This window comes from Ambystoma mexicanum, chromosome 5p, assembly GCF_040938575.1.
Source record: "Ambystoma mexicanum isolate Mex_15411 chromosome 5p, UKY_AmexF1_1, whole genome shotgun sequence".
In the NCBI taxonomy this organism is placed as follows: Eukaryota; Metazoa; Chordata; class Amphibia; order Caudata; family Ambystomatidae; genus Ambystoma; species Ambystoma mexicanum.
The window spans coordinates 968,702,355-968,726,042 of record NC_090930.1 but is presented as its reverse complement, the minus strand read 5'-3'; the positions used below and the strand labels follow the sequence as shown (position 1 = coordinate 968,726,042).

At 45.9% G+C, this 23,688-nt stretch overlaps 1 protein-coding gene across 1 annotated transcript in view; it reads left to right on the top strand.

The window, feature by feature from the left end:
• ABCA13 (ATP binding cassette subfamily A member 13) overlaps nt 1-23,688 on the top strand; it is a 2,251,223-nt gene that overhangs the window by 430,005 nt on the left and 1,797,530 nt on the right. The window contains exons 17-19 of the mRNA XM_069613428.1: nt 1,361-1,670; nt 7,186-7,300; nt 14,478-14,807. Coding sequence (XP_069469529.1) covers nt 1,361-1,670; nt 7,186-7,300; nt 14,478-14,807 — 755 coding nt within the window. The remainder of the gene's footprint in view (nt 1-1,360; nt 1,671-7,185; nt 7,301-14,477; nt 14,808-23,688) is intronic.

The window sequence follows — 23,688 nt, the reverse complement described above, 5'->3', positions numbered from 1 at the left end:
TAAAAGGTTGTTGGGTTTCCTTTCTCCTTTGTTAGCTTCTGCAGCTAGGTCCCATGTGGGCATGTCTGAAGTACTCCTTTTTGGTATGTTAATCGTTGCCACCAGCTACAAGACCTAAAAAAAGAGCAGGGTGGTTCCATGGAGCCTTTGTCAGTTAATCAGGCTGACCGTGGCAGGGGGAAGCTTGTCCTCTCCCTCTTTGAGATAACATTGTGCCCTCCTGTGCTATCACATTCCAACTAAATAGCACAATGGCAGACTTTGCTTGTAGGCTGTGCCCATGCCAGAGTGCACAGTTCAATGTGTTTTTTGTGGTGTGAGTGTAGAAAAATGTGTGTGGTATAACCGCACACATTTTCTTGAGGTAGGTCTACCATCATCCATTTAATTAAACATTTTAAAAAAGCCTAAGCGAGCCCACACCCAACATGCGGATGGTCGAATTCCTCACACGTGGGCTCTGCAGATAGCTTTTGCTCCCACTTCCGCCAGCGTGAGGATATCGGGTGTCTTACCCTGCACATCAGGATTCTCACTTCTCTTCCTCTTCATCTCAGTTAAATATGCGTCTCATATTAAAGAGACAGCTTCCTTTTCTTGTGCAACTCTGTTTAGTCTTGCAGTGCCTTCAGCCAAAGATGAGGAAGCCACACTCTTCAGCTTACCACGTAGTCCCATATATGCAACTATATGTGTTTGCCTAGGGAGTTCCTCACAGGAACAGGATTCATTGTCCTCAAAGGGGGAGTCTCTCCCAGTGAGGTCCCACTTACCTCGACCGCTATGGAGGGTTTTGCAGAGTGGGCTCAGCTCCCTTGCCTCATAGAGGGGGGCTCCCCGTTGGGGAGAAGGAGTGAATACCTGGATTTGTCACACAACATAGAGAGCTTGGACTAAGCTGATGCACAGACTCTTTTGACACCACAGTGTAGGCCTTCTGTGCTTTGCCAGAAGGTCCCTGTAGAATCTCCCACACGCGAACTCATTTGCTATTTCAAAATCTGGATAATTACAGGCAAACATTTCATGGAATGACCACCGTAGTAAAAGGCCTGTTTTCTTTCTTGATCATCATTTCTTTAATTTGACACTGCAGCTATTGCATGCCACTAAAAATCCTTCATTTGTTTTTTGATGTTTGGATTTATTTTTCTGCCCCCATCTCATTGTGTCCACTCTTCTATCAGTAAACCCATAAAGTATTGAAACATCAACCTTTACTCTTTCCTCGCTTGTGTTTTGATTGTTTGTTCCTATCTTAACCCCTTTTAAGCTGGTTTATATATCGGAGGTTGCATCATGTTGATAATATACCTGTCCCCACCGTGCTTAGTTCCATATTATCTTTTCTCTTTCACAGGCATCATTTTTAATGTTTCTTCACGCGGCAGTCAAGAAGACCCCAATTCTACTCGCCCTCTCCCACCTCATGTCACGTATACAATTAGAACCAGTGTCCTGTACAGTATGAAAACCGAAAGCACAAAGAATGCCATGTGGAAATCTCACCCCCAAGGGCTGCCGGCAGCTGGCTTTGCCTACAACCATGTCTTCGCCCCGCTGCAGGATATGGTGGAAAGAGCCATCATTGCCGTGCAGACTGGAACAGATGCATTGGCGCCAGAGGTCCAAGTGCAAGCAATGCCGTACCCTTGTCACACCAGTGACCTGTAAGTAAATGTTTACAATTTGGAGGATGGTGGGGGCCGCAACTAAGTCTGAAAAGTTGTTGCTGGCAAATTCTTTGACTAGTGGTAGATTGAGATGCCCATTAAAGAAGGATTTATTGAGTTTTTAAAATGCTTGTTGCCGTCTTTTTTTCAATAAATATGTCCACTGATATATTGAATAAAAAAAAATATTGCATTAAATATATTTGTTCACAATGGATTTAGAGAATGCATAGACTTCCATTGACTGTGGAGGGCTCTGGATTCACAAAAAAGACATTCCTCTTTTCTTCTGCCTTCGCTCCCCCTCTCCCCTGCTGATCTGTTCTTTCTTGGCACCGTGCACCTGGCCACCCTCTGTCTTTTGGGCCCAGGTACCTGCTCATCCTGTCACCCTCTAGCACTGCCTCCGGGTCACCCCTTGCACTGGGGTCTGTATCTGTACCCATACAGCCCCCCCCTTTTTCTTCCTGCACTTATCGGACCTACCCTGTCTGCTGCCTTAAACCTAGCACTTGCAAATTGCTGGCTGCATTACCACTGTTTTTTGCCTTTATTATTTATTTATTGTTATTTATCTGTTTCTCCTCTGCTCCGCACTTTCCACCTCTCCCCCTTCCATGCACTTTTCCCCTCCCCCATGCACTTGCACATTCTCAATGTCACTGGGCCTAGTAAGATCGCTGTTTTGTTCTCCCCTGTTCCCCTCCCTTGCCTTGTCGCGCTCTGAAACACTTGTGTACGAGCGCAATAGAAATAAAATATCAATCAATCAATCAAACACTGCATAAGACTTCAGTAGCAGTGATTCCTTCAGTATGCAGCACACTTCTCATATTTAACCCCATGCAATAAGCACTTGAACAGTGATTCCCAAATAGGCAAGTCATAGGCCACTTTCGAAAATGTTTGGTCCATTGTACCACACCAGCTAAAATCAATATTGCTTCAGTTCACTGAAAAAGAAAGGGGTAGGAAATGGGGATACAGGTCATTGTAGAGTGGGCGGGAGGGGGGTGCATGAATGCATGAAAGCTATTGAATTCAGACCAGGAGTTGAATGCGAGAGCTGTGCACGTTGTGCTTTCTTAATAAGGTGCTTGTATGCTCTCCATCTTCCACTTGCAGCTGCAATGTATTCAATGGAGACCTTCAACCCCTGGCTTGTCCATCAGCCTGTTGTAGCTCTTTCCCATTCCTGACTCCATTGAGACACCGGGTGACCTCCGCTCTGCTATCTCCTTCCACTAATATGATATCCAAGCCTGTCTTGCCTAGCAGACAAACTAAGGCCAACCTCCAGAGCCTCTAGATGTCATGTTCAACTTGAATTCTCTCCCTCAGTCCACATAAACAACATACCGATGCCTACCCAATACCAGGAACAATTATTAAGGTAAACACTTCATGCCACCTTCCTCTCAAGCCTCAGTAATTTTGGGATTAGCATGCGCCATTGCTTTATTCCACTTCACTAACCCTCCCTGCATTGACCCAAAGCTGGGCCTCCTCCCTAGTAGCCTTGGGTGTACTGCCCACGTCATCTGTTTGCCAATCACTTTCCAGTGGGCACGCATTGAAGTGTCAGACTTGTACTTAAAATGGGTATATTAGGTAGAAGGGATACTAGTGACCATTTGCATATGATCTAATTAAATGCCGGCACTGCTGCAAGGGTTAACAGGGATGGCATGTATTCCCTAATAGTCAAGGAATCATTTTAATTTGTGTTTTGTTCCCCAATGTGCTAGTACCATACTAATGTATATGAAGACGATACATTTTTTAAATAGAATGTTTATTACTTGTTTCGTGGTCATGGTGCAGTAAATCTGAGAAATTCAAAGTTCATTCGAGTGAGGGATGGGTATCACATCTGTAACATTGCTAAAATATGGTGCTAGCGAATTGGGGAACAGAACGCGAATTGTATTTAAAATATCTTGCATCGTCTAGAATTTAGAACATTTGTCATTTACAATAGGAATGTCCCCTACAAAGGGATTCTAAGTATGTCAAAGACACAAGGAGCACAGCTTCGGCTATCTCTGACATTCTCAGGACAGATTCAGGAGCCCAAGGTGGAAGGCGGAAGGTTGACGGTGGAAACCACATTGCTGTGGTTGGCGAAGACATGGCCACTTTTATGCTTGATACAGGATGCTCCCATCTCCTGTGATACCCTCATGCAGAACCAATACAGGGTGTGCGGCATCAAGAAATGAGGGGACATGTGCATAATCGAACATATAACCGTATCCATTTTCATTCTTTCCATTTATCCTTGCACAGCCATAAAAGGTGTTCAATAATACCTGCCATCTACCACCACCCTTCCCCAGACCTCACAGGGCTCCTGCAAATACAGAAATGAGCCTGTGTCCTGCTGTCCTTCATGTCTCTCTTGTGGCTCCCATCCGGCTTCACACCAAGGGCAGAGGGCACCTCTTCCTTCTCACAACCGGATAGACAAGACCAGCAGGACCATGAGGAAGCACAGCCATACTGAGATCCTTTTTCTGAATGATTTCATATTTTTATAATTTGTGTGTAATTATTCAGTATGAACTTAGTTTTGGACAGAAATGGAGCATCTTACAGAGTAATAGGCAACACTACAGAAAGGGGGGGTTGGTAATGAGGGGGACAGCCTAGGAGCAAGGAAGGAGTGATGTAGGAGGGGTAGCAATCCAGAGACACAGGCAGTTTTGGGCTAGCACTAGGTAAAGGTAACAGCCCCACAGGGTACATATAGAAGAGGGTTCAGTAGTGGGATGAATGGGGAACACAGCATGGAGTCTATACAGTTGAGAAGGAGCTAGTCCTTGAAGATGAGGGCCTTGTGCTGCTTTTGGAATTGCAGAAGCCTGGTGGCAAGTCTGCTGCTGATGTTGAGGAGGTTCCAGAGCCTGGGGAAATAGACAGAAATGTCATTTCCTTCCTGAAGCAGTGTTCTAGTCTGCTCACATCCTGGCTTCTGGTGGAGAGCTGGTCACTGGAGGTCCTAAGCTTCATGGAGAGGTAGCTGGGAGACTTGATGATGCCCGCCTTGTAGATGATGATGCAGGATTTGAATTTGATAGCTGTGTGCATCAGGGGCGAGTGCAGTTTAATAAGGGCCAGTGTGATTTGGTTGAATTTAGAGTATTTTGATCAATCATGCTGCTGCACGTAGGACAATTCTCAGTGGAGATGAGGTGGTTTTAAGGGGGTCTTCCAGAAGGGCATTGCCACCATCCAGGTGGGAGAGGATGAGTATCTAGACGGAGGATCTGAAGTTGCTTACTGGGAGGAAGGGCTTGATTTTATTCAGGAGGAATAGATAGTAAGGAGCATGCCTTTTGCATCCTTTTAGCTATGTGTGCCTAATCATGTATGCACCCACATGTCATTCCCTGCCTTTAAGTCCTGGAGACCTCGGTAAGGAGGTGGCAAGGTGGCAAAGCTTGCTGGCTCAGGATACCTACTTTGTTCAGCAGGAGGTAACACTTGAAAGTATGGCCTCACAGACAGGGATTTGTTGTGTTCGGGTGGGATTAGAAATTGTCTTCAGTTTTCCCGACTGCCCTGAGCGGCAAGGTGGTAATAGGTACATCAGTGGGGAATCCCCACGATCTAGAAGCCGCACAGTTCAATATAATGAAAAACCTTCTTAAAGAAAAGTAAAACCCACAATTATCTGGAACACTGAGGCCAAACCCTCCTCAACTTTCACCCATTCTTAAGGGTTCCCAAAGTCTTTATTTTCCAAACATTCAGCTTCATAATGTAAAAGGCACCTCACAGGTCCATAATTCTCCCATCCTCCATGCGTTCCTATTGCTTGATCTTAACATCTTTATCCCCTGTCTCCCCACCCATTCCATTCATGTGGTACAGCCCTCTTCTTGAAATTCCTTTAGTAAGCACAATAATGCCCGCGGTCAATTCCCAAGAATTCCCTCTGCATTTATGTGTAAAACCTTCTGAACACAGAACGATTATCCTGGGATCCCATATATCTCTGAGCTCTTTCTCTCACCGCTCAACCCCTCTACCAACCCGACCAGCTTCCTCGAAGAGGAGCCCCATCCTGAATCCCCATCCACTCCATCATGATCCCAGATCCCATGATGGAGGGGTCACCCTTTTGCATCCATGTCCCAATGCTGACATCTCACATCCACCCCACACTTAACTCTGAGCATGCAGCAGCTTCCTCCTCTTCCGCTCCCTTCTGAGTTGTGTGTTGTCACAACTATTGTCTCGGGAGGATAGCTCAGGGGCAACTTGCTCGCCTTGGAAGCAAGACGACATGGAGCAACGCTGGTTCGATCCCCGGTCCGTGCTTAGAAACCTCTGGGTATTAAGTGCATTATAAATATATCAAAAATATCATATCATCGCTCCTCCCTGCCATTACCCCTACCCACTACCCCGCCTCCAGTGTCCCAGCGTACCCACGCCACCTTTGGGTTGCAATCCATACCAACGATGCAAAGGCATCGCCATAAAGGCTTTTGCCACAAAGGCGGCATTAGAAAGAAGTGTTACGCTTCTAAGAATAGGCATGTTGTTGGCAGATAAGACATGTAGTGACGTAGGTTCTATCCTCCTAACCCAGTGCCAATGGTACAAGAAGACACTAGTAGGCAACGTTTAGAAGGTCACCGGCAGAGGGGCACTCAGGGTTGCCGTTTTGTGCTTGAAAACTTGAAATCTGGCCCAAAGTGAGGGCAGAAGTCACCAAAATGAAATTTTTCTTGGGGGTACAATAATGTACCACTTTGGCCAAAATCAAATATTTCTTCCTTTTGTTGTTTGTTGTGCTCCTAATCATTTTTAGAATTAAGAAATTCTCATTCATTCATTCTGTGAATATAAAATCATTGCATGGTCTTTTTGGGGGGGAAAGGGTTGTAGAAGACACATTGCTTTGAAATAAATAAATAACATGATCCAGTGATCGTTTTCTACTGCATATGTTGGCAATCCTAATTCTATAACCTAGTCCTTTGGACTGAATGAGAGGTAATTTCGCCTTTAACAATACAATTGTAAACTTGGTTGAACTGGAAAGGTTTTAGGATGAGCTTGCATTAGGCTATGTCAAAGTTAAAGTTTCTTTATACAAAAGTAAAAGCATTGTTCCAAGTTTCAGATTTCAATTTTGATTTGTTAAATTGAAAGTTGCGTGTGATTTCGAAGATGCAGCAGAAAGAGTTGAAAGAGACCTTGCTGATAAGTTACAATGCAGGGAAATGCTTTCTGTTGTTTCCCCCAGTGGCTGCTGAAGTAAGACTGCCTGGAATGCCGTCAATACCAGTAGTTATTGATTGCACTCCAAGCGTTCCGATTGGCTGGGAGGAAGTCAATGATGACCTCCATGTGCTGTGATAGTCAATTGTTTTGCTATTGATGCCGCCATGTGAAGGAACTGTTTCGATACCGATGCGGCAAAGCTTAGGAGAGCACGCATCTGTCCTCCTTTCTTCTTCCGCTCTTGGTGACGCATTCGTTTTTGTCTCCTGCACAGATTCCTGACAAACATTGGTTTCTTTTTTCCGCTGATAATGATGTTAACTTGGATGATATCCGTCGCCAGTATGGTCCGCAAGTTAGTCCATGAAAAGGAAATCCGCTTGGAAGAGGTAATAACAGTCACCTCCTCACATATATGCGGGGATATGCGGGGACATGTAGACGGCACTGTGCACGAACACACAAACAAACCGACGCCATTTCCCCTCCCAAAGTGAGAAATGAAAACAAAATGTATATGCCTTATCAAAATGTGTGTTTCTGAAGAAATAACTACAGCCATTTGTCAAAAGAAATAATTGAAACATATTGGAAAGGGTACAGAGGATTTGCCTTCAATGGGCAGGGCTGCAGCTTTTGCCCTTTACTACTCACGTTTATATTCAACAGTTTATTGCACACATTAAAGCAGTTCAGATTGTAGAGCGCCTTACAGTCAAAGGGGAATTTGTGTTTTTTATTTCGCATGTGTAACTTGATCATTTAAAACTCTCAGAGAAGGAGGGAGGGTGAGCAAAGAATACCAAGGATTGCAGTCTACTAAAATGGCCATCTGGATCTACGACGGAGCAGGACATTTTCGGCGCGGCTGGTTTGGCGCGGCTGGTTTGGCACGGCTGGTTTGGCAGGGCTGGTTCGGCGCGGCCGGTTTTCTCACTGAGAAAGTGTCTGGCCGAACCAAAAAAACTATCCTGCTCCGCGAGGAACTACTGTGAAAGGCTTGCTCCATGACCTCGTGTTGCAGTGTATGTTCATGGCTGCGTATGCATTTCAACAGCAGAAGTGCAAAAAGCAGCCAGAAAGGAAGCTGTTGGAAGCAAATCGCACCAGGCATTTTTGAGTGAACATGCTCCCACAGTGGTGAGTGCATGACATATTTTGGTGTGCATGTGTGCACTACACTGGGGATGGGTGCTATGGGTGAACTATGGTTAGTGATAAAAAAAAATGCTTTCGCTGGTGGAACAATTGTGTAATAGAAGTGACTCTTTGTTCCATGAGATGTAGTTTGCCATTGATTAAAACAAGCAGGTCAATTCTACAACACCGGCTCCGTGAACAATATTGAAGCAGACAAAGTATTGCCACGCAAAGAATGTTCGTGCCGAAAAATCCCTGTGCCAAACTGGTCACGCCGAACTGGCCGTGCCAAATCAGCCCACGCTACGCCAAAATGGGGTGTACCGATCTACACACCGGCACTGGGAGCAAAGAAGTGCAACTTCTTTCCTCCCAGAGGCTGCAGTCATTCTAGCTGAGCTCCCCCTACTTCCTGTATATAGGACTGCAGGCAAAGGAACGCCAACAGTCCTTCATAAAATACCCATGGCCCAAGCTCAGAGAGTGGACGCTAGAGGTGCTGGGAAATGCAGGAATCCTGACTCAAGAAAGCAATCCCATTATGGATTAAAAAACATAGACATAGGTCAATCTATTCAACTGGTTTACGACTATTTTCAAAAGAAAAGGTATGGGAAAATGAGAATAATAAACAGCAAGGATTTCCAGTGACCAACCACAATATTTGTATTCAATTACCACAGGGATCATGAGGCGTTCATGTAGTTCTATGCAATAACAGCTATTAGGTGTCAGTCTTTTCCAACAAATCCCAAGGGCTGGTGAAGACATGAGTGAATTAGCCATCCCGGCTTTTGGTGACAAAAGTTACCTTCTTATTTCCATTCTCATTCTACTAATGGCGAATTTGGAACAAAATGTATAACAAAGGGTTTCCATTCCTTTTGCAGCAGCCGTCTCATTCTGCAATGATATCCCTGCAGGTGCAGAAAGCCTGTGACAAAACTCTGAGCCAGAGTTCTCACACTGGCTATTTCGCACTATACAAGATATCCCGGTTGCTAACACAGGGTGCCCCAGTGAACACAGACATATCCTGTATTCCAAATACCTCTACCACTTAAAATGTCTGTCTATCATAATGTCTCTTAGGGAAAGTTTTCGAAGTAGTAGGTTTACTCAGTGTATTTTACTATATTCAAAATCAACATGTTAATATTTACTTATGTCCTTCTACACTGAGGTGAAAAATTGCCATCACCAAAATCAATTAAACTAAACAAAACAGTCTAAAACACGGAACGGACAAAAAACACTAAATACCGTACATACTATTACAAAAAATTCCCAAATGTATGTTAGCATAGCCCTGTTGTAGCAGTAAAACCTATCATGTTTCACCCCTTATAATTAATTTGAGGATTCTCAGGGGCATACTGGTTGATAAAAAAACATATAGCAAGATCAAAACCACAGGATGACACAATTTTCATATTAACAACCTCATTAAATATCCCATTAAATCTCGAAGCTTGAAACAGACACATACCTAATCCCGGATTCGACCAGCTCCCACTTGAATCTTTTGCGCGCCAGAAAGTTCACTGAGAGATTTTTCTCGTGTCTTGTGAGAGTAACTGACTGCATCCACCGCCATCGTCCAGGCCTTCTCTGCCAATGTGTCCTCATTTTTCAAATTAAGCAATGTCAGACATAGGAGACTGGGGAGATCTCTGGTTCCTGCGCCAGTTCCTGCTTCATACAGAGAATCCAAATGGATATGAGCATGGTGAAGATTAGCAATGGTGGCAGCCATGAAACAAATGTTGGTCATCATGTTAGCCCAAAGAAAAGAAATCTTTGGAAAGAAAAATGCACTGCAATAGACAGTGCCTGTTTTGCAAAGAAGCAGACACAGTCCGTCGGAACCCAGCCTCATCAGAATGCTTGTCTGGTGGACAGACACAGGATATCCTTTACCACTTACAGCATATGCCTTTCATAATGTTTATTGGGTGTAAAAGATGTATATTCATGCAAGCAAAAACCCTTGTAAGACTAATATTGTGCTTAGGAAGAGATATATAGATGATGATGTTATTTTATGGCAAGGTATAGATGAATCGTCATAGGCATTTTCAGAATGGATTAATTTACAAGGTGCACATTCAAAGTTCACCAGTATGGGGGCATGGCCAGCTGCCCCCAAAATGGCTGCTTAATCCCGAATATTGCGCTTCCCTCAACACCTCCCTGCCAACATGTGTGAACCCCAAAAACAGAAATGACAAAGAAAGGCTTATAAACAAAAGAGAGAAGTTGAAGTGCCACCGGGTGGAATAATTGGAGGGCAAGAAAATGTCAAATCCAAGGTACTCTGACTTAAATTGTAGCAACATGTACTGCCAATCACCCACCAGCCGATGCTCCCCATGAGCACCTATGAAGGATGATCCCGTTATGGCTTATCCTCAGGTGCCTCTCCCGACTCGGGCTATGGGCTAGTCATGCAGCGCCTGTGACAAGATTCTGTGCATGGTATGAAGACGCTGCCTGGAAGAAGAAGTAGGACCAGTAACATGGTTGCCTGGTGAATGCTGGACCTGCCCTGAGGCTACAACATATTCATCAGGCTCAAGAGGTGAGGGAACTAGCGAGAGACCCCGGGAGGAGAGTGGGAAAAATGCAGGTCCTTGCACCAATATTCTGACAGGACCATGGCCATAGAAACGGGACTGCGAGCCAATGAGACACGGCTCTATAGAGGAAGAGGCTGTGATTGTGATTGTATTGCTGCAGTGTTTAGAGACATAAGTCGCGTGGATCAGATTTAGAACATTGTTGCTGCAGATCCCATTGAACCAGGACTTGTATGTAATGTATATGGAAGCCCTCAATCTAGGGGCGCTCCTTCATAACCCGCCAAAATAATAAAAAGAAGGCAGACTGAAACAGTAAATTAGACCAAGTGAGAGAGCCATGATCATGAAACACGCAACAACTCCTTGAATATGCTAGTGCTGCAACTGAATAAGAATAACAAAAAGATAACTGTCACGATTCTAAGCAGGCCACATTAAGATGGAAAAGTGTGCTGGGTAAACGCGAGGAGAGACCTCCAGTTCCCAGACATCCTGGAAGGCGGTTAACACAATACAAGAATAAATATCCAACACCGGAGAAAATAGTTGTACAATAGCCTTGAGAAGCAAATAACGAAGACTCAGTGGTGTACCAGCTAGCAGAGGAGAGCAGCCAAAGCCCAGAAGAGGTGGCAGAGAAAGTTTTTTTCTCCTTCAATCACAGATATACGGTCTGAAAATTGCTAAAAATTAATTGGATGATCGAAGCAGGAGAATCAACAATCTCTTGTTTGGATTTCCGGAAAAGGTAGAAGGAGGAGTACATTGCAGGGTTACAAGATGAGAGGCTGGCGAAAAGGTAAGTAGAGGGAGGGTGTGGGAGTGTATGAGGGTGGGTGGAGGGTTTTAGTTTTGGTGATTTGGCTGCAGAAAAATTGGCTTTGCGGCCGAATTGACCACGGTCAATTCGGCTGCGAACAATTGTGCCACGGCCAAACCGTATACATCCGAAATGTATGCACCAATGGATTTGCTCAAAGATTAAATTCTTTCAATATTATGCTACATTGTTGCAGTATCTCCCAATCTGGTTTGCAAATTAAACCAAATTTGCATTTCTTTTGAAAGGGACTATGATTCATCTTTTGTTACTAGCGACTGTCAAGAAAAGGATGAACATCTCTTAAATGGGGCGTCTAGCTGGAGCGCTTACCTAAACCATGTTGCCATTTTACAATCTCTTTCAAAACTCTTTATTATTGACTGTTTTTATTTCATTAAAAGCAGTGTAAATGTAGAGTAATGTATTTGAATTAGCTGTGCGGGGAATTATATTTTTAGTGCAAGCAAAAGCGAACATCTACTAAAGGGAAGACAATGTCAGTAATTTTTTATACATTGAAAGATTACATCAAATAATTGTAAATAACTGTTGTCATTGGAGAGTGCACTTTGTTCTCTACTAAAAACAAGATCAGCCAATGATGGGAACACTGGTTCTGCTTGGAGTAGTTTGACAGGCTGGCCTCCGCAGCTCCTCATCATTGGCACAAGCGAGAAGACAGGCACTGCCAAAGCAGTGACATATAGCAGAGGTTCCAAGATTCCCCCAGACTGAGATCTGAGAGATTTAAACAAAGAGTTCTAATTGTTACAGATCATATTTATGATCCCATATAAGATCCCATTCGAGACTCCATTGAAAAAAGGGAGGTCCGTGATGAAGCCCCTCTCCTGACACTAGTGTTGGATGTGGGGGAGGCCAGGGGTTTGGGTGACTCCATCCACTGTGCGCTGTGTGATGAAGGCCCTGGGGGTGGAAGGATGGGTAACCTTGGCTATCCCCACCATTACATAGGTGAGAGGCAGGGGTTTGACACATGGTGCAACAGTATGGTGCTCTCCTGTTAAGGGGCTCATGCAATGTAACGTTCGCTGTCCATGCCGTGCAACAAGCATTAGAAATTACGGCGGGACACCCATACAGTCAACAGACACTATGAATGCCCCAATGTACTGAAGAGCAGGACCCACTGATTTTTGTAAGTCTCTGCAGGCAGAGACTTTGGTTAGAGTGTATGTCCTCTATGCTCGATTCGCAAGTTGACATTCCAAAATGGAGCCGGCCCCGTATAACAGCTCAGCCCACAGTCCCGCAGAGTGGAGCATCGGACTGCTTTAAGGTGGCTTAATGAAAACATGAAGTGGGCTGGAAAGGTCTGGCTTTTCTAAGAGCTTAGTTTACAAAGACTTGTCTGTCCTGTTCAAGTTAATCACTGTTGCAAAAAAAATAAGAAGAAAAATCAATAAAAAATTGTTAGCATTGCGTCTAAAAAAAAAAAAAAAAGATGAACGAATAGAATGGGAGAAAAGCTGAGAGGATATTCAAGCTATCCAACCATTATCCAACCATTCTTGAAAGTACAAAGGCCCCCCACACTTGAGAGAGCTGAAATAGGGCGGTCCTGGGAGGTGGGTCCAGACCAGGAACACTCATAGAGGTGTGGGGCTTAAAGAAAGAGTTGGAGTGTATTTGGTCATGGCTGCAGGAAAGGAGGAGTGCAGGAGGCTGGAGAAACAACTGGCAAGGCAAAGAGGTTGGACATCGGTAGGTGTGAGGAGCAGGGTGAGAAGAATCAAGACTAAGAAAGGAGGAAAATCAGTAGGCTGAAGGATGAAGGTGAAAGGAGAGAACTGGGACATCAAATGGACTGATGATGGTGAAAGGAGGAAGAATGAGAAACACCAGCAAGGGGAAGGAGGAAAAACAAAGTGAGGTGGTTGGTGGTAACATTGAATAATGAGTAGGGGAGAGACAGAGTAAGGTGGTTAGAGGGAAGACCGGGGGAGAGAGAAAGAGACACTGAAGGAAAAAGTTTGGTTGAGGAGAGAAGGAAATCCTGACTCAAAAAGGATGAGCCTGTTAGAGGTGGAAGAACAAGCATGTGGCAAAATGTCTGAGGTGCAGATGAAACCAAATAATAGAAGGGGGAAGAAAGATGCAAGTACAATAGGACTGCATAGGTACCCGCAAGTGGCAAGAGATGTGAGGACAGTGGAACTGGGTTTGGGGTTGATAGCAACTGAGGGGTGACTATTGGACAGAAAATCAAGCAATCCCTCTGAAAATATTGTGCTGCTCTCCCTATGATATTTGCGTGTCTATTCCTCCAGGCACGTATTTGGTCAGAGAAGGTAACTGCAACAAGGGCTTTGGAAACGCCAACAAGAGGATTTCTCAGTCGCCTTAGATGAGTCAAAGGAAAGCGGGAAGAACAGGAAAGAAGTGCAGGGGACACGTCAAGTACGAGACTCTGAGTGATTTATGCTGTGCAAAGCAGCCAAGCAGGGCCCAGGTCCATTGGCTTGGCAGGAGACTGAGAACCCTTTATGTCCAGAAGCATTTGCAGGACTAATAGCACATGTAGGGTATCCATAAATACTGGCCATTCACTTCATGCAGCATCCAAACCCATATTATCATGTCCTGACCTGAAATGTAACAGACCCCTAACTGCACATGTCGTCTGGCCTATTGATTGATTGATCGCTGTCTATTTTTTGACAAGTCATTCAGACTTGATAATGTAGGATCGTTTTTCTAAGTAGTGAGTCCCATTAGGTACGAGTTTAGGTATGTGAGACGTCATGGGTCTAATTCCTGGAAAGGCACAGGAGTGTGACTCTCAGCTAGAGTGTATCACTTACCATGGGTGGGAGACCGCTGGCAAAGCCACTTGGCGCGAGAGCATGCTCTTCTAGAATGAATAGTGTCCAGGTCAAACAATATATCCGGGTTTGCCCAAAGATGAACAGCACGACCCTACCCTGAGATTGATTAAAACTGACTGTGTTCTGGTCTTTAGGTCCTATCTATGTCTGATGGTATTGCTTATTTTCACAGTACATGAAGATGATGGGCGTTCACCCGACCATTCATTTCTTGGCTTGGCTCCTGGAGAACGTCATTGTGTTGGCCATCAGCAGCATCACACTGGTCCTGATCCTGAAACTCAGTGGCGTCCTCTTCCACAGCAACATCCTCATCCTCTTTGTCTACTTCCTGGACTTTGGCATTGCCGTCATCATGATGAGCTACCTGATGAGTGCCTTCTTCAGCCACGCCAACACGGCATGCCTTTGCGCCAGTCTCATTTATATGATCAGCTTCCTACCCTACATTGTCCTACTCGTCCTACAGAAGCAGTTCAGTTTCACCACTCAAACTATTGTGGTAAGAAAGTCGTCACTGTTGTTCATTTATAGCTTGTTTACAAGAGTCAAAACGCTTGGGGACGGTTTCCAAACACAGACATAAATCATTATTCACCGTAAAGTCAAAATCCCTTTAAATGAAAGAGAAAACCAATACATGTTTAGTATAAATTGATGAGAGCTTTCATTCATGCATTTAATTATGTCCTTGATGTTTTTTTTTTTTATAAAACATACTGGGCCCAAAGAGCGTCTGAACACTGTAAGGAGGGAAGTGAAGGGCAGGCAGGTAGTAGGACAGACACATACACAGGTTGGTGGAGGTGATTATAAAAAGCCAAATCGTTTCTTTGTTTTGTCAAGTGGAAAAAGTGATATGTAAAACTCAAAAAGAATGTCGACCTTAGCGGCCTCTGAGTAGAGACGTAAAAGTGTGAAGCAAACCGACAGAAGCACATTTGAGAATGCAGAAGGTAGCGGGAAAACTACGTAAGGGAGCGAGAATGCTAAAGTAAATAAAGTTGGTAGAGAACATCACAAATGGAAGGCCACGCCATTGGGTGTGATAAGTTTTGCTCCAGGAAATTGAGGTCCCTCCAGATGGTCGGGTGAGAAGAATGAAGACCCCCTAGTGGAGGGTCAACCAGCAAAAAAGAAGGCAACTGGCCAATGTCTCTGGAAGTGGTAGCTAGGCCTCTATATATCTCTGTGTCAAGACATGGCACCAGAATAGATGACCAAGTTAAAGAGGGCACACAAGAACATTTAGAGTTTGAAGGCTCTGGAGAACAGGATATTGGAGTTGGGACGCTGTAGTGTCCAAGGTTGGACAGAGTCTGGATTTCCTAAGCTGGCCAGCAAATAATGTTACAATGTTACTTAATTAACCAGTTGAAACATTGGGCAGTTTCTGAGCTGAAGTAAATGATCCTCACAGACCCACACACGTAAATGCACTTAAAAATGTGAAGAATCCTTATGAATTTGGTATAATGTTCCTTCAAATGTTTTATAGTAATGATAAAGAAACCTCACAAATATTTTTCACTAGTAATATAATGGCAATGCCTGTAACACCAGCAGCCGCCGCCTGACCCTCGCCTCTGTTTGGAGCTGGCCGTTTTGTCACTGATGAAATTGAATAGACGGAAAGGAAGCGTACAGCTGCCGACTCTGCAATTCACCTCATATTTCTGATTCCTTAACCACTTGCACAGCGCCACGCTGCCACTTTACGTAGCATGACATTTTGACTACATAGAGGCAAGAAGAAAAAGACGTTGGGTTTGTCAATTTAATTGTCACTACATACCTGGGGTAGCAACCTGCCGAATACATACCGCCCATGTTCTCATGCTGGGTCTAGAACAGAGCTACCCTTAGAACGCGTGATGATGCCTCGGGAATAGGGCATCGTTGCAAGGCCTGCCAGCGGCCCTAGTCACACTGTTCCTGGTTTTCGAGACAGTTGCAATTGACCATTGAGCCGTTCTTATTCCTAGGGTATATCTCAGTTCCCTTATACTAGTTTCTCTCCTTTCACCTGGCCTTGCGCTATTCATAGTCAATGGTATCAACCACGTTACTTAATCTATTCGCGGAGTAGATGTGAAACACATTGTACGGTGTGTTCTTCCGCAGTACGCAGACGGCACTCTGATATGCTTCAGGGTACCTTTGAAGCAACATATGAAGGTGATCGTTCACACAGTTTCCAGTGTTTTCCCAGATAAAACAGAACGTCTCTTAATTGCTGGGAAGTTCTTGCAGTTGTGTAGAATGTGAAACAGCCACATGTTTTGGACTACGACTCCCATCAGCCCTAGCCAGCACTGTCAATGGACAGGCATAATGGAAGTCATAAGCTTCGAATTAGATACGTGTCTTTACCTGAGCCAACACATCTGTGACACTTGCGAGGCTTCTATAATCCAGCTACACTGCAAAGGCTCCGGAGGTAATCCACCTCAGACACTATTTCTATAAAGTGACACATGAAGTTGTGCTCTCCAAACTAGACCGTTTAGTGCAGATTTAGGAGTTCTTCAGGAATCTATTTTTGCTGTTGCTATCAAAATAAAAAGAAGCTGGAGTTCCTCCATGAATGAAGGAGGGAAACTGACCAAACTATAATGACTCTTTTATAACGCGCTTAATACCAGGGAGTGATCGGGATTCAAACCTGTGTTGCTCTGCATTGTCTTGCTTCCAACACAAACACGTTTCCCCTGAGCTATCCTTCCTTCCACACAGATCTTGCTATTAGCCTTCTGCAGGCCATAATTACATTCCAAGTAGACTCCCTAAAGAAGAGTGTATCACGCAGATAGACTATTTTCATTTAGAAATAAGTTGATTACAAATACATCTTGACTGTTATAAGAACTCTTGCTTTAAAAACAATCTCAACATCTTAGACATTTACAGGATCAAGCCTAAAAGTTGGAATGCCCTCCCAATAAATGTCATGGATCACACCAGACCTAGTGCAGCTGCATTGTAGAAAGGACACCCTTGCTTATTTTCGACAGGTGAGGTAATACGTCCTGACACAGAGGGATTAGAAAAACGAGTACCTGTGGCAGGAGAAACTAGAGCTCTTAGTGGCTAATAGAGCAGGCCTTACCTGACAGTACGGCTTGCTTGTTCGACTTCCTCCTATGACACTGCACGCTGTCCTGTCTTCCTAGCTCATCCATCTGCCTCTGCATCTCTCTCCCCCATAGCACGGTTTCGACCGCCAAGTCCGGCCTCTCAGCCCTCACCTGAGCACTTATGTTCCTCCTCTTCTTCGGCTGCACGCTGGCTCCTTTGAGGTTCTGCCTATCTGTTCACCCTTCTTCTTTGTTGGCAGCCTGCTTCTGGTGATGTTTTTTCTGCTCTCGGGCCCGCCTTCCTCCGGTACGCTGCTCTTAGTACCCCTGGCACTGCAGCGCTCAGTGGCATTTGCCACAGGGTACTTATGGAATTATGTTTTTTTTCAGTTGGGCTTTACTAGCTGGTAACAGCAAAGGTCCCACATTGAGGCCTTCACTTTGCTCAGGTCTGTAACCCGAGTACATACAGTAAAGCCAACCCCTCCCTGGATTTTATTGCCTAACTAATGACCTTTTGGTAAGACTGCGTGTACATTTGAACCCAGCACTATTTTATGCCCCAGAGGAATAGCAAGGACCAGTAGCCCATCAATGCGTGGGGAACAACAGGCCTAGCTAGCAATCTTGTGGACGTTTTTCACCCTCACCATAGTATCACACCTCCATCGATTCTGTAATGAACTGTACATGCCAGTGCAGGTAGAGAGTTTGGGCATGAGTAACATATGTGGGAAAGACCCTTAGTAAACTTTGCCATGCAGGTAGTGACGAGGTTTGCTAATGTTTTTCATTGCTGCTACATGGGAGAGCCACAAATGAGCCCGTCCACCTCATCATCGGGGTAGTAAGTGGGCTCCGGCAGTGGCACACTGCTCAGTGGGCATTTGTCTTGCAAGGAATATACTTCTGGCTCTAGAGTAAAAGCTGGGCACCTTTACTGACCTAGGCAAGCCAGGTTCATTCAGCGGTCCCTTTCGCACCTCACGATTGTGGTGGTCGAGCGGTCATGGCCTAGCTTTCAGGAGTGGAGATGGGAGATGATATATCGAGTGGATAGGGTGGGATGGTGGTCACTTTGAATAAAGTACTGGCAAGACACACGTATGGTTAGCAATACCTTATGTCACTTAAATGCAAGCATATTTAAAATGAGAAGGTTAGGTAATGAGAAATCCCCAAGCATCCGCGTGGACGCGTTTGTTAGGTGCAAACTGGAAGGGCAAGAGTCAGCAAAGGACACATGGAGTGAATAGGTTCCCCGGGAGGGTAAACCTCTCTAGGCTCACTTCAGTGGTAGGCTCCCTAGGTAGGCAGCTAGGCGTAGGCTCCTTGGATGAGTAGGGGAGGGTCTGGAGGCTGAGCTTGCTTAACACTGGCAAATAGATCATGATCTGCTTGGGTTCTGAGGTCCCATGTGGTGTTGCAAATTCTGGGCTTCATAGTCCAATTCTTTACAGTTACCTGCGAAGATCTGTTTTTGAAGTAACCAAGACACATGTAGTTGACATGCAAACATTGAAACAGAGATGATATCTCATGGTAATGTCCCCTATGCTCTCCTCAGGTGCACTTGTCAAGGGCCTAGGCCCCTATCTCATGGTTGGGTGTGTGCGCGCCAGAGCTCTCAAGCGCATGGATTAGTGTGGCCAGATACTGCCCCAGTGAATATTGCTCCGGACCCACTGGGGCCAGGCGCAGCAATATGACACGGGTCAGCGTCTCAGCAGCCGAGGGACCGCGGGAAAGCTGTGGCCTGTGCAGACCTTCCAGTCAAGTGGTGGCATGGCTCCAGTGACAGAGCTACCCAACAAGGTGACCAATGGCTCCAATACTGGTGAGCGGGCAATAACCATGTCCCTTAGTGCTAAGACCCCCGGGTGACAGAAAGTGTATTGAAGCTCCATGGGCGCTTGCAGCTGCATGTCAGCTGATTGTCATCTTTGTTCCCAGTACCTGGGTCTTCTCATTTAGTTCGAGGGGCGGTCACATCACGAGGCACTTAGAAAGGCAGTTCCAGAAATCCTCACAGTCTTACGTTTAGTCTCCTTCATCCATGTGGCTACAAGTAACTGAAACGGTCACAATGGTCCCTTTTTGTTTTGACCCCTGCTGCCCTGGGAACCTAAGGCCAGCAAATCATAACCATAGATGGACACATCCGTGTTACGCATGCTCTGTTCATAAGAACCATGTGCGGCTGTAAACACCATCACTGGCTCACAGAAGTGACTGTTGCGAGGCTCCTCCCTGGGGTGCGGCCATGATAAAAACTGCCCCCTACAAGGCTAGGCACTGCTCCGCCAGCACGGCAAGGTTACTTTCCAAGGGACAGACGGTTTTGTTCTGGAAAAGCTTAATAAAAACACAGGTAAAGATACATAGAAATACACAAAAATACAGAGCTAATTCTGCAGAGCTTGTGCTTAGGACTAACAGTTTAACAGTTTTTTCCTAATGAGACGGAGGGTTTTCAGAACATTGCCAAAGATCAGATCATTCTTTTAGAGCATGTGTTAAAGCATTAACTTACGTTTTAGCTTTCATTCTTATTTTCGTATGCTTTAGGTTGCATTTACTAGACATTCTATGACAAGACTGGAGGCGAGCATTATGCTTCAACTTGGTTTATTTACTACTCTCCAGCAGTTCAACAAACTCATATAAAACTTTGAAAAGTGTTCAACAGAACTTTTCCTTTTTTCCAAACTACAAAACCAAAGTCTCTGTAGTCCATGTCCCCTCATCCAGTCACAACCCACTTCCTGTGCCTGGACTCCTCTTCTTTTACTGCTCTTCAAGCAGATAAGTACCATTTCATTCCTATCTGTATATCTGTATAGAATAGACTGTAAATTGAGTGGAGTGAACGTTTGAGCACTGATAGGGAGTGCGAGTAAAATGTTTAGGAGAAAGTGGATAGCGTGAGGAGCGCTTTGAAATAATGCACAATAAGTTATGAGGAGAAATCGCGCGCAAGCGTTCAGGAGTGGCTGAGAGGAGGGCCAGATTAATCGATTCCCGGATATCCAGCACTCGTGACAGGTAACTTATTGCAATTTTATCTGCGAGGCTGGTGGCCCGTGTCGCAATTTTGACACGCCGGTGGTTCAGCCAGCCTCACGCCTTATGCAGGCCTGCGACGCGTGAGGGAGAGCTTCCTGCAGCACCAAGCCCCCACCGTCGGTAGGCAGAGCTTGGCGCATGCGAGCTGATCCAGCCCCTCAACGCGAGGAAAGCAGACGCACAGGCCCCCACCCTTCAGAGGGCAGATTTAGGCGCGTACAGCCTACAAGGCGCAACGCTCCAGCGCCCGGCCCCCTCCCTTGGGGAGGAGGAGCCAGAGCACTCAGTGACATCCGGCAGGAGCGAATGTAGCTTTTAAGCAACAGAATAGTTGAAAGAGCCGCACGCCTGGCATACGTTCAGCTTGAAGGAGTGTGATCCATTAAATAAGGCGATCAGTGCGATCGCGTGCGCTCAGCTGAGTTGTCATTACAGATCAGCTGTTCAGAAGCAGCAGACATGGCAAGCCAGAAGCAGCAGAGCTCCATAGGCTCCCCAGACTGTTAAGGGCTAAAGAGGAGAGCGCAAGTGAGCGAGGGAACTCGCAGCAGCCTACAGAAGGCAAAGAATTATTATAACTGGTGCAGCCGCATGGAAAAAAAAAAGAAAAGAAAACAAAAAACAGAATTAAAGAAGGCATCTCAGGAGCAGTGGGTGTTCTAAGACACCTTTAAAAGATACACAGCACAGTAATAGTATGCCTGAGTTTGAGTGGAGCGAGGAGGAACAGCCTCTGGATCTCGCTGCCAGTTTTAAGGAAGTGCTGGGGAGCTCCCTGATTGATGCAGTGGCGGAAGGGGTTAAACCCCTACAAGAGAGACTGGAGACACTAGAGGCTATGCTCTCACAACCCACTAGTAGCACCAGAGACTTGAACTGCACGCCCACAGAATCCTCAGGAAGAGGGCATAAGGGGAGTAAGACAGCCCTTAAGAGGAAAGCCTCTGACGACCCCCAGGGCTCATTGGACGGGGCAGAAGAGAAGGCCCCAGAGGTAGCCGACGCCTTCGCGAAGCTGAAAGAGGCTTACCTTCAGCGTCAGGCAGTGCCAGACCTCATAACCCTCTCTCCAGGGGAAGATAACACAGGAGAAGACCCAGGCTTGGAAGAAGAGCTAGTAGACGACCAAACCTCTCAAGGAGGAGAAGAGGTCGCAGAGGAAGAATGGGCTAAGCCCAGTGGGGGTAAAAGAGCGCGCAAGGAGAAACATCTCCAGGAAGCTCAAGAAGATATGTTTGATCCGTACAGCATCCGGAACCCAAGGTCCACTCAGTGGCATTCCACTCCCCCTCACCCCCCTCCCGAGTAGCGCAGTATATGACATTAAGACTGCGAAAGGCACTAGACAAGGAGGTGAGACAGCGCCTGCGAGCGGAATGTCCGCGACCAGTGCTCCCAGGGAAGGTAGCGGAGACTCCGAATTAGATCCGAAGATGCTAACCTTTGTGTCAAAAACGAGCAAGGACCCACGCAAGGGTATTGACAGGTCATGGAGGAGCTGTCAGGAGAAGGTGTTGGATCTGGCAGGACCACTCGCTAAGATCATGGATCTAGCAGAAAGGGCAAATGATACCGGAGAAGAAGTGGACTCGGACGCTCTCGCTGGCTGGGCTCAAAGAGCAGTCTGTCTCCTTGGTAATGTGAACTGTGCAATCACTTCGGAAAGAAGAATAGGTCTGCTGCTGAAAATAGACCCGAAACTCAGAGACCTGTCATCTTACGAAGCAGGAGGAGCACAAGGACTCCTTTTTGGCAAGGAAATGGGCTGATTCGTCGGAACATACACATCGCTAGAAAAGGCGCAAGCCTCTATCAGGAAAATATTCCCAAGCAGAGTTTTTGGTGGGACCGGCCGCTTCAGGGGTCGTGCAGGCGGTCGCGGTCAGGGCGTAGGAAGACCCTCGAATCCCAGAGCACAATACTGGGAAAACAAGCAACAAGACATGTTTTTCCCATCCAGAAGGAGATTCCCGAGAGGCCGCAGGTCCTGAGGGGCAGGACGAGGTCAAGGATTTACAACAGGTGAGAGTAATTCAGTATCCTCCAGTAGGAGGGAGGACACGCATGTTTTTAGAGAATTGGCACGCGCTTTCAAGCGATTCCTGGATACTGCAAACGGTCAGAGGTCTGCAGCTAGATTTCATAGAGACCCCAGTCCAACCACGCAGGCCTCAGAGGCAGAGAGTAGTGCAGGCAGAACAGGATTGCCTAGACAGCGAAATAGCGCAGTTAGTTCAAAAGAGGGCGATAGAGAGGTGTGAAACAGCCCCGAGGTTTGTGAGCAACATGTTCCTAGTGCACAGGAAAGAAAAAGTGCACCCGGTTATAAACCTCAAGGAGCTGAACGGGTGGATCATATAGCGACATTTAAAAATGGAGGGCATCCATCAGCTTCGGGATTCCCAAGAGAGGGAGACTGGTTGACGCGTCTAGATTTGAAGGACGCATACCTGACAGTCCCAGTACTCAAGGAGTACAGGAAGTTCCTAGCTTTTCACTGGAAGGTCGGTTCTGGCAATTCAGAACGATGCCATTCGGGCTTGCTTCAGCACCCTGGACATTCACAAAGTTAAAAAAGCCAGTAGCAGCAGCGATCAGGGAGAAGGGGATCAGGTTGCATATCTACCTAGACGACCTATTACTCCTAGCAGAAGACCGAGAAGTACTAGCGTACCAGACTAAATGGGTACAGGACCTACTGGGATCACTGGGGTTCCTTGTGAACATAGGGAAATCAGATAACATGCCAGCGCAGAGATTAGACTTCCTAGGGTTCGTAATAAATACGACGAAGGCTTCCCTAGAGCTGCCAGCTCGGAAGATAAAAGATATCAAGAGGGAGATCAGAGCATGTTTAGAGAAGCAACAAGTAACGCACAGAGCCTTGGCAAGAATAGTTGGCCTCCTAGCAGCATCTATTCAAGCCATATTCCCAGGTCCCCTGCACTACAGAGCACTGCACAGGTTGGAGATAAAGCACTTTAACAGAGCCTGAGGTATCACCAACAGGTGCCTCTAGATCAAGAAGCAATTACGGAACTAGAGTGGTGGGTAAAGAATATGGATGCCTGGAATGGGCGAGCCATATTCGGAGACAAACCAGATCTCATAATAGAATCAGACGCCAGCCGGAAGTGCTGGGGAGCCAGATGCGGGAGTTTAGAGACCGGAGGCAAGTGGAGCGAAGAGGAGCTTCGTCTTCACATAAACTGCCTGGAGCTCCTAGCATGGTAATTCATG